The sequence below is a fragment of the Chaetura pelagica genome, unplaced genomic scaffold (assembly GCF_000747805.2).
Source record: "Chaetura pelagica isolate M959 unplaced genomic scaffold, ChaPel_1.0 scaffold117, whole genome shotgun sequence".
NCBI classification, from domain to species: domain Eukaryota; kingdom Metazoa; phylum Chordata; class Aves; order Apodiformes; family Apodidae; genus Chaetura; species Chaetura pelagica.
Window position 1 is genome coordinate 1,859,590 of NW_009954185.1, and position 10,100 is coordinate 1,869,689.

A 10,100-nucleotide genomic window follows, 5' to 3' on the forward strand; every position below is an offset into this window, starting at 1 on the left:
CTTTCCCTATTGTTTTGAGCAGAAGCAGCCCAGAATGTACAACCAAAGCGCATTTCGCACCACTCATACCTGTGGTTTAAATAAGTAATAACATTCCAGTTAACAACCAGTTTGACATGTTAACAGCCCAAGGGCTGTTAACATAACGACTGGTCATTAATGGCAGTAATGACAGATTTCAAAGGGAATATTGCACTTGTAAATGGACATGCTGCCAGTCAGAAGAGAGGACAGAGGAGGCTGATACATTAAGATGTCACTGTACGGCTCTGGAGGGAAAAAGAAAACGGAGGGGAAAAAGCTTGCATATTTCACTTACTGTAAATGGACTTGAAATATTGGCATAAGCCTAAGTTCCTTAAATTAAGTCTTCACTTTCTAACCCGAGAGTGTATAAGCAGGAGACAGAAGCCTGCAGGGGAATTATACTCTGCATATCATTTTCACTGAGTGTGTTATTTCTAACATTGAGTCCTTTCTTTACTCAAGTCAGTTCTCATCCTCGTTAACAAACCAGTGTTCATCCCTGCTGTGGCCATCCTAGTACCCTCCATGTCGTCCGCCACCTCTGAAACTACTGGAGTGGCTTACAGGAATTAGATTGCAGGGTAAAGCCTCTCACACCCAAAGCATCTTCCAAGCTCATTACTTCAGTAAAGATTTCTTTATCCTCTCAATCCAGGTAAAAAGCTTTCAATACAATAATAAAATTAACTAATTTTACCAAAGGAGAGAGTTTAAGCAAAGCAAGTTTTGAAGCTCTGAAGACACAGAGTATTTATGAAAAGCTCACCAAAATTGGTACCTCAGGGCTAAAATGCAGGCCAAGAGCATGCATCAGGGCTGAGGAAGTATTCAATTTTTTGGCAGGCATCTCTGAATGAGAGATACTGAAAGTATCTTTGTGAATAGCCACAGACACAATCACACAGTTTGAGAATTTAACCATGAAAGTTAAAGCACCCAAACTGTCTACATTATTGCTTATAGCATCTGTAGAACTGCTGTCTTATTGAAAGACATAATGAACAGAGAGAGACAAGTTAATAAGCAATTTTGCTCTTTATAGGATCGTGCAAGCCACATATCCTCTAGAGGGCAGCACATAAATTAATAGGAAGCTACAACAGTTCTTTATGTAGCAAAGACTCCCTTTATGGTTAAAAAAGAAAAAAAGAAAAAAAAAAAAAAAAGAGGATAGTTTGAAACTGTAATCAAACCCTAATCTGATCATTAGTAGTAAGTAATTTGTTCTTTAAATTCATGTCAAGTGGGTTGCTAAATATGAAAGCTTATTTGAGTACGAAGCTAGAGAACATTTACCTAGTTCTACATTAGCATTAAACAGATCACTTTTACAGGTTAACTGCAAAACTAAGCAGATAAGATGCAATGAAGCAAATTACTATATGCAATTACCTTAAGTACATCAGTTTGAAGTTTAGTGTAAATACCCAGTTTAAATCTGTGCACTCACAAGAATCACTAAAAAAGGGCTCATGACAAGATAGCCTCATTAAGACCTGATAAACCGAGAGACAAAAATCAAAAGCATTTTAAAACTGATTATAGGATTTCTCATGTATGCTGGTTTCACTGGTGCAAAATATTGTATATAAGCAAATAACTGAAACATCAGTTTTGTATGTGATCATGACACAGGCAGCCTCCTTTTTCTAAGTCACTTTGTATGAACTTTAACAACCTGTTAGCAAAATATTTACTTCTGTTAGACCTTCAAAGACCAGAGAGCAATGGTGTGTGTCTGCATTTGTGCTGGGGAAATGCCTTATTCATATTTCTACTACTAGATAAACTTTGGGTTTGCTTTTAAGCATTTGATTTTAAAACATTGGAGTGCTTGGGAGATTCAGCAAGTTCACAGTCTCTGGTAAATTTGGAACTCAGATCAAAGAGCCATAGCAGAGTTTTCTTACTCCTGCAGGCACTTGTTGTAGCAAGATTCTCAAAAGGGGGTTTAAGAATTAGGATAAGTGTTACCTCTCCCCTAGAAGCTGTTCCATTCCCTCTCTATAGACATATGCTCTAAGATCACAAGTGACCTAGGTTCATATACAATAATTCCCTTCTATTCAAACAGCTCCCTGCCAGTTTTTAAAAGTGAGGTTTTGTTACCTACTTCTTCAGCAGCTTTAACACAGTGGCTTTAAGATGCAGACTCTATGCTTAATTCTCAGCACTTTATTTTGTGTTCAGTTCAGAGTTTTAATGGGTAGCAAAGCACTTCTACCACCAAGTAGTTCAAGTCCACACCTGAAGAACCCTGATCTACCTTGCAGCCCTAGCTCAACAAATGCACAACATGTTTATGAAGGTTTTTGCTCCACTCTAGAAAAAACAAGTTGTAATATGGAGAACCAGAGTACCAAAAGTTATTAGTAATGCTTTAGCCTTGATTCCTGCTTCAGCCTACCCATGCTGTACGACTTGGGAACGTGTCAGTGTGCGGGAACATCCTTTTTGGCACCTGTGCTAAACTGAACCTGTAAGTTAATTTATTCAAAGAAAATTTTAATTTTTCCCCAATGTATTACTGACTTTAATGTCCCTTTAAAAGGAAAAGGCTTCACTACAGGGGCAGGGGAAATAATCCCAGAAATTCACTTTAGCCTGGAGCAACCAGTCTCATTAGGCCCCCTCTACAGGGAACTGAGGAAAGGTGCTCCTATAGGAAATTGGGCTCTGGATCACCCGAGAGGAATTTTTTCTCTCTCTTTACTATTGAGACCATAGTGAAACGTAACCCTATTTATTCACACCCAATCTGCAGATAAGCTAGCCTCGGTAAACTAGCATCAGTACTTTGATTCAAGTTACACTGCAAATACTTCTGAGAACATAGGTTCACAAACAAAAAAGAAAACAGAAAATCAGATAATGACTTGCTACCTGAAAAGTGTCAACACATTACCCAGCATCCCACCCAGGTCAGAGTTGAAGCAGGACCAGGGTGGATTTGAGCATACTAGCTACATGGTTCCTTATCACAGGGTCCTTATCTCGGTCCAGCTTCTAACTGCTAAATGGCAACATTCATAAAAAGCCTTCAGTGCCAGAAATTAAACTGGTTAAAAAAAAGAACAAAAGTGGGTAAATGAAGACAAGTGAAGCACTCCTCACAGAGTTCAAACTCAGCTCTAGAGCTGGTAAAAACCTCACGCATAGTTTCAGGTCACTATGTCCAGCCACCACTGTGTTGCAATAAGACCACCTGCTCTGTGGCAGCCGGTGCTGTGGGAAACGTAGGGGATCTACTCCTCTGAGCACAGGACCCCAGTATTAGCATAAAAAAATTGGCAACCATCTGCATGACCTGGTTATGTGTGCTTTTTGATTCAGATTTTAATTTTATCTCCATACTGCTGTATTTCTTCTCCTATCCTCCATGTACATGTGGCCTTGCGGCCCTTGAGAACCGCTTATGCAATGGCGGCTACATGGGAAGGCCTGAATAGATTTAGCAAGTTTGTCAGTGAATGTAAGAAGGACGTGGCCTACCTCAGATAGTCTCTGCGACAAAGGATAAGGTTGGCTTTGGTGTACAAGGTAGAGCCCACCTCCCCCAGGCGACAGTCACAGCAGGCACACTTCAGGCAGTCTTCATGCCAGTATTTGTCCAGGGCCTTTAGAAGATACCGGTCTTTAATCTTACGGTTGCAGCCAGCACAACCTTTCGGCTTGGTGTCTGGCTGGACTGAGAGCATTTGTATACCTGAAATACAACAAGAGAAGAGAAGACTGAAAATAGATATTTTCCTGAGTATGAGTCTCACCCTTCTCTTCCTTCACCTTGCTGCTTCCTCCTACACCCAAGGCAATTGCATAGATAGGATGAAATAACCTAGGGAATCTGTCGCAAGCGGAAAACAATGTTAACCTAAATTTGAGAGCAGAAGCTTCCACTGCTCTAAGTTCCACAGCTTCTCTTTAACACTTCTTTTACCTGGTCACTTTGCTAAAAAGAAACAGGATTAGAAAATTGAAATAAAATTTTTGAAACATTGCAATGAAAAGTCATGCACTTTCATCCAAAGTATCCAATATTTAGTAACAAAAATTTTAAATAAACAACATTTCTTTGACAGCAAACATTGCTAAATCTACATATTTGGACCTATTTGCACTATTGTATAAAATAAAAAAGCAATCCAGATTCTAAAGAATAGAAGAATGAAGTTGTTGGAGGCACAGGTACTGAATTTCAGGGAGATTTGAGGTAGGAATTTTGTTGCTGGAAGGCGGGTGTTTTGTTTTGTAAGTTTTCAGTTCTTGTTAGACACATGAATGAAGGAATCAGATTTCCAGAGACCTGAATACCAACATCTCCAGTTACAACTTAGGGTAAGGACCTTCTGAAAAATCTGATTTAAAATAATTTGCACGAGGTCAGAGAGTTGCTAGCTTGTCAAGGGAAAAGAAAAAAGCAACACCTCAAAACACATAAAAACCTAAAAATTCCGCCCCACTTACCAATCCCAATTTTAGCCAACAGATAGTTCAGGACAAGGAATACTGTAGTGACCGTGAAGTACATATATGTTTTGATGTGAGATCAGAGAGCATTTAAATAACAATTTAAACACCTGAATCACTGTTTAAGGGAGAGAACCAGTAAAAGTAGAACACAGTTAAGCAATGCTACACAGAGCACTGCAGCCAGCTTCCAGAGATCCATGCAAAAATCGATTACCCTCAGTTTTACAGTAAATGGGGACAGAAGGTCACTGCCCCAAAGTGCTCACAGACTGGTCTCTCTTGGTTGATCGCACGAACTGCCATCCCATTACACTCAGACCAATTCTCTGAAGGTAATTTCTTCGAATAAGCAAAATTATAGCCCTGTTGGACACCAAACAGGCACCAGAGAAAAAGACACAGCGGACACACAGTTCATTTATTAGGTGTTCTCATTGCTTTCAAGCCAATCAGAGAGGTAGCTTTGAAAAATGCTACTCATTAGCATGCATCTGAATATTACAATCAGAACTTGTCAAGACTGAGAAATTAACACTGTTGTAATCAAGTAAATCCTACCCCCAAATTCAGAGTATGGCACCCTGTTATTATGCAGAGTGGGAAAGTTCAAATAGAGTCTCGTAGCAAAGAAGAGCAAATTCAGGAGCTCCTTATCAAGAATGCTGCATCTACTGCTAAGGAAGTTTCAGAGTCCCAGCGTCTATCAGTGGATGCTGGTTGGTGCTCTTACATACTATAACAGTCAAAGGGCTGGAACATGAAAGTTGGGGTTGGGGTTTTTGTTTGCTTTGGTTTTTTGTTTCTTGTTAAAGTTCTCCCAAGGAAAACACAAAAATGAGTGCAATCTTTGAAGCAATGGCACAGTGTGCCTTTACGAATATTGGTGCTACAAGGGTAAGAGGCTAAATGCTGTGCTGGCTGAGGTGCCTCAGGCATCCCTTGCATATGTGTATGTGGAACACACTGAATTTATGTGGACTGCAGGGACTGTAGAAACAGTTAAGTGACTTTCCAGGGTTACCAAGCTGAATTCCCAAGTTTCACCTGCAAAGCTGATCACTGAAGTAAAAATAGTAATTCTTATTGTGACATACGAGCACCACAGCCTTGCTCCCTGCTTTGCATTACACGCAATTTGGAGCGATATATTTATCTGTTAAATTAGCTGCTCTGTCTTATACACACAGTTCTAGTGGGCACCCCAAAGTACTGCTGCAGTACTGCTGCATAACATCTGAAGCTCATCACCAAAGTGCAAGGTCTGTATTTTTCTACCAATAAATAGGAAAAAAAAAAAAGCTGTTGCTGCCTTCCCATTGCTCCCCAATCAGTGCTACTGTCATAGCTCCTACCCAACTTACAGACCCGTAAGATCGGTTTCTCATTCACAAGGAAAAGGATGAGATCCAGCCACCTGCACAGGGAGCAGCAAGTCTGTGGCAGATCTTGGAATGAACACGCACATCTTGTCTTGAGCAAGCATTCTGAGACAAAAGCTGAGCCTTTGCAGCATTTTCAGTTGCCAGCTTACTCCCCTGAACCCAAGGTACATACATGAAACACCAAAACAGCATTGCCACAAATAAATGACTAAAAGCAGTGAAAATGCCAGAGCTTTTTAGTGAAGAACATATACTAAACTGCAGAGGGAAGACGTGCTGAAAATTTGCCACAATTTGCATCAACTTCTTGGAACCGAGTAAAAAAGTTCAGAAACATGAAGGGCTGTTCTAGGACTTTAATCTTTAGCTCAAGGGAAAGCAGGATAAACTAGGAGCTAACACAGTTCAAGGCTTTAAAGAAAAAAAAAAAATCTTAATGTAAATATTTTGTCACCTGATAAGAAAGCGGGTTAAGCGAGCGAAGGCTGACAGTCTCTGATCCAGGCTGATCTAGTGTCCTGTGCCATCTGAAGGGGACAAGGTGCTACAGAAACTAGGCTAAACAAGCAAATGTCTGAGCAAATTGCAATAATCAAGCCTGATAATTCCAAGGGCCTGTGCTGTAAACACAAGGTTATTGTATTACAAATAAAACGCAGCTTGCATAGTCTTGGACATAACCCTGCACAGTTTTTGAGACATTTCCTACATGAGGAAAGTAGACAGAGCACTGTCATTCATGTTGTTGAACCCAAATGATCCTTTTAGAGATGGGTGAAAAGGGGCAGACACCCCACAGAGGCAGTGTTAGCAACCCTGCATGTCTGCTTTCCTTCGGCTGAGAGACAAGGTGGTGCTGACATCCTACTGGCAGCATCTTCAGATTAGGGATTCAATCTGCAGCAGCTTTTGGAGGGAAGAAATGTTTTTCTCCTGATAGAACTGATCTTTTTGCACTTTCCTTGCAATGAAGCTGCTTTAATTTTAGCGAAAGCTTAATAAAATCACCAAACTACTGTTTTACTGTAAAAAAAAAAAAAAAGGGGCTTTTTTTTTTTTTAAGTGTAGAACTGTTCTAAACAAAACAAAGCACAAAACAGTGTTCCAAGAAGTGTTTTATGTATCTCAACATTCTTTGCACATACCTTTTTATTAGTGTACCCAGGATTAAATTGCTTAACTTTGGAAACAGAATAATTTATTATTTATTTTTTTTTCTGTATTGTATGAACCACCTTAATGCAGATCATCTCAGACACCATCTCTTTTCCCTTTAGTGTTCCCATAAGATCTCCATTGCAGCTACACTTTTCAGATGCATGCTCATGTATTTTTAGCTCTCTCTTAATTTGGCAGTAATACCTGCAGCTTACTGTCAGCCAGTTTTCCACAGGCTGTGGTTTAATTACCCATTTATTTCTTAGGTCATCAGAAGGACCCTTTCAGAGGCTGACAGCACCCACAAAATCATCCAAAGTGCTCACTACCAAAATATCAGGTAGTAGCACACCACAATACTGCCTGGCTGCCCTCCTCTTCCCTCACCAGGAAAGCAGTGCTTATAGAGAACTTCCAAAAAACTGTACAACTCCCTAAGTGCTACACCCCAGCTGTAAAAAATAAAAATAAAAATAAAAAAATAAATCCAAACCAGCTTTGCTTTTAGTTCTGCAGAGTCCTACCCATGCTCTGCATCACAGGGCAAATCTGCTCTCAAAAGTGAGAAATATCAGTGCCTAGTCTGTCTCTGTCAAACCAACTCTTTTTATTTCACCCCAATATGCTTTCAAGGACTTCCTCCAACCTTCCTCCCATTCCCTCCCTCCACCCTCTGTCCCCAAGATACTGCACATAAACTGCAGAGCTGTGTCAGGAATAAAACTTCTTCATCACCATCCACCTCCTTTAGGAATTTTCAAGGGAGAACTTAACCCGATTTGCAGATTTCTGGATTTCCCTCAGTCTCCCCAAATAAGTGCAATGCAACTGACTTCCAGCCCTGGTCATTGCTATTATTGTGTAATGAAACACTGTCAACTGATTTGTAACTAAGATTTCAGGATAAAGAGAAAAGATACCTGGAAAAAGCTAAAATTGAGTCTTAAAAGAAGGCAAAGAAATAAAAATCCATTTCACTTCAATCATCCCCCTTCTCAAAAAACAAAGGGAATTAGATTTGACACAATGAAGTGTATTTTATTAGTGATATAACTGCATCTGTAAGCAGGATCGGTCCCCGATGGTGCTGAGCGCAGCACAAGACACAGAGAGCTCAGCTTCTGGTCTGTGGTACAGACAGTCTTTGAAAGGCATTTTCAGGGAGGAAGAGTTGGATCTTATTAAGCACTGGATCACTTAAAAACTTTTAAAGATCTCCCCCCTTTCCTTGCCTTTGCGGAGACGCTCACATGTTCTACAAAGGACAGTAGGATGTACAGCAAGAAAGAGAAAACTTGCCTCTACTTATAAAAAAAACCAAACCCCAAACCAAGAAATCTTACTGGAGCAACTTAAGTATCAGTGCACTGATCTTTAAAAGAGAGCAGAGACAATATGCAGTCAACAAGTGAGCTAGAGATGTAGTAGAAGATAAAAAGAATACTTTCCCCACTTGGTAGCTTCATCCTAAAAGCATTCAGAGCTCAAATGATTCAGGACAACAAGCTCACAGAAAAAGAAAAAAAAAATAAAATAAAATAAAAAGTTGGGGTTTCACATAGTAAGAAACAGTTGAGAACTCGCATGTAGCACATCAGGAGTCGTAACTAGTTTTAGATTGGCATGTAAATTGTTCCGTGGAAAATTCTTATTGCCTCCGAGACCCTGCTATTCTGAGTTATTTGGCAGTTTAAGGGAAATCATAATTAAAAAAAAGAGACATAAATAATAGCCTGTGCAGTGTGGTGCACAGAAATAAGTAGAACCATTTCATTTAAACTCTGGTGAGCTTTTAATTGCCTGGATTGCATTGTGAACCAGCCTAACGGTTGATTGCCTCCATTATGCTCTCTTGTTCTGTGCCATTCATCCGCACAGTCTCAGCTTCTGTAGTTAACACAACAAAGTAACCGCAACTCGGTAACACTCAGGGTTTTTTTGTTGGTTTTTTTGTTGTTTTCTTTTTAAAGTAAGGATTTTAGTACTCTGAATATACTCTCTTCTCAAAATGTATACACTTTTGAGTTAATTTTCCTTGGTCTGTAACTAAACTTCACCTCCTGCCGTCTCTTCGATGGAGGAATTTAATTCTTTTCTTTACTATTTTTACGGGGTTTTTTGGGGGTTTGGTTTTCTTGTTTGTTGTTTTTTGTTTGTTTTAAATAGAGGAGGTTAGTTTGGATGCGGGGGGGGGAAAAAAAAAAAAAAAAAAAAGAGGTTAGGTAAAAACTAAAAATGGGACTGCAGTCCCACAGCTGGGAGCAGTGATACAGATTAAAAGAATTTGGCCAACATGGCTAGTCGATTGCCAAGAGACACCAAACAAAAGATTTGTCTTCTTCTTTCCCTTTCTCTTTTTGAAAGCTAGATTGGGCCTAAAAGCTTGTTTCTCTCTGTTCACTGGCCCAGAGCATCCCTGCAGGCTGTAGCCCCCTAAGGGACAACAGAGCAAATAGATGTACCCAGATCTCAGGGACGGGAGCTGCTCAGCTATGTTCCTACCCCTGTCGTGTCCCCCCCACCTCCCTCCCTCCTTTTTTAGAGCAGTGGTGCTGGGAACCAATTTGATTCCCTTTTTCTCCAATGCAGCTGCAAGGCTCAGAGATACTGACATTTTTCCACTCTTATCAGTTTAATTACAGTTACCATGGCAGCAAAGTGCTAGTGCTTGGCAAAGGCCAACAAGAGATTTGCAAGACTGAGTTCAATTTTGATGCAGCTCACATGCAAAATAAATAAAATAAAAAAAAAAAAAGAGAAAGAAACATACAGTCTGCAACAAAGAATCTCTTTTTGGAGTTGGACGCTCCAGCCTTTTGTGCTAATTGCTTTTCAGGCATCCCGGGGATGGGGCGATGGGGAGAAGAGGGAAGCGAGAGATGCCAGGAGAGCACGTAGCGATACGTGTTGCACCCAGCGCGGTTAATTGCTTTCAACAGCGGTCCCCCCAAAGCTGTCCTAGGAAGCGGCATTCGGGGGTCTCTCCAGCGCACACGCACACACTCTCTACGGCAAGGCATCCAGGATGGCAGAGGCAAGAGAAACCCTCTCGCTGCCTCCCCC

General features: G+C 40.5%; 1 protein-coding gene across 3 annotated transcripts in view; it reads right to left on the reverse strand.

Moving 5' to 3' along the window:
* LMO3 (LIM domain only 3 (rhombotin-like 2)) overlaps window positions 1–10,100 on the reverse strand; it is a 55,931-nt gene that overhangs the window by 44,251 nt on the left and 1,580 nt on the right. For all 3 annotated transcript variants that reach the window (XM_010002941.1, XM_010002942.1, XM_010002940.1), the window contains one exon: window positions 3,520–3,733. In XM_010002941.1, coding sequence (XP_010001243.1) covers window positions 3,520–3,725 — 206 coding nt within the window. In that variant the 5' untranslated portion in view covers window positions 3,726–3,733. The remainder of the gene's footprint in view (window positions 1–3,519; window positions 3,734–10,100) is intronic.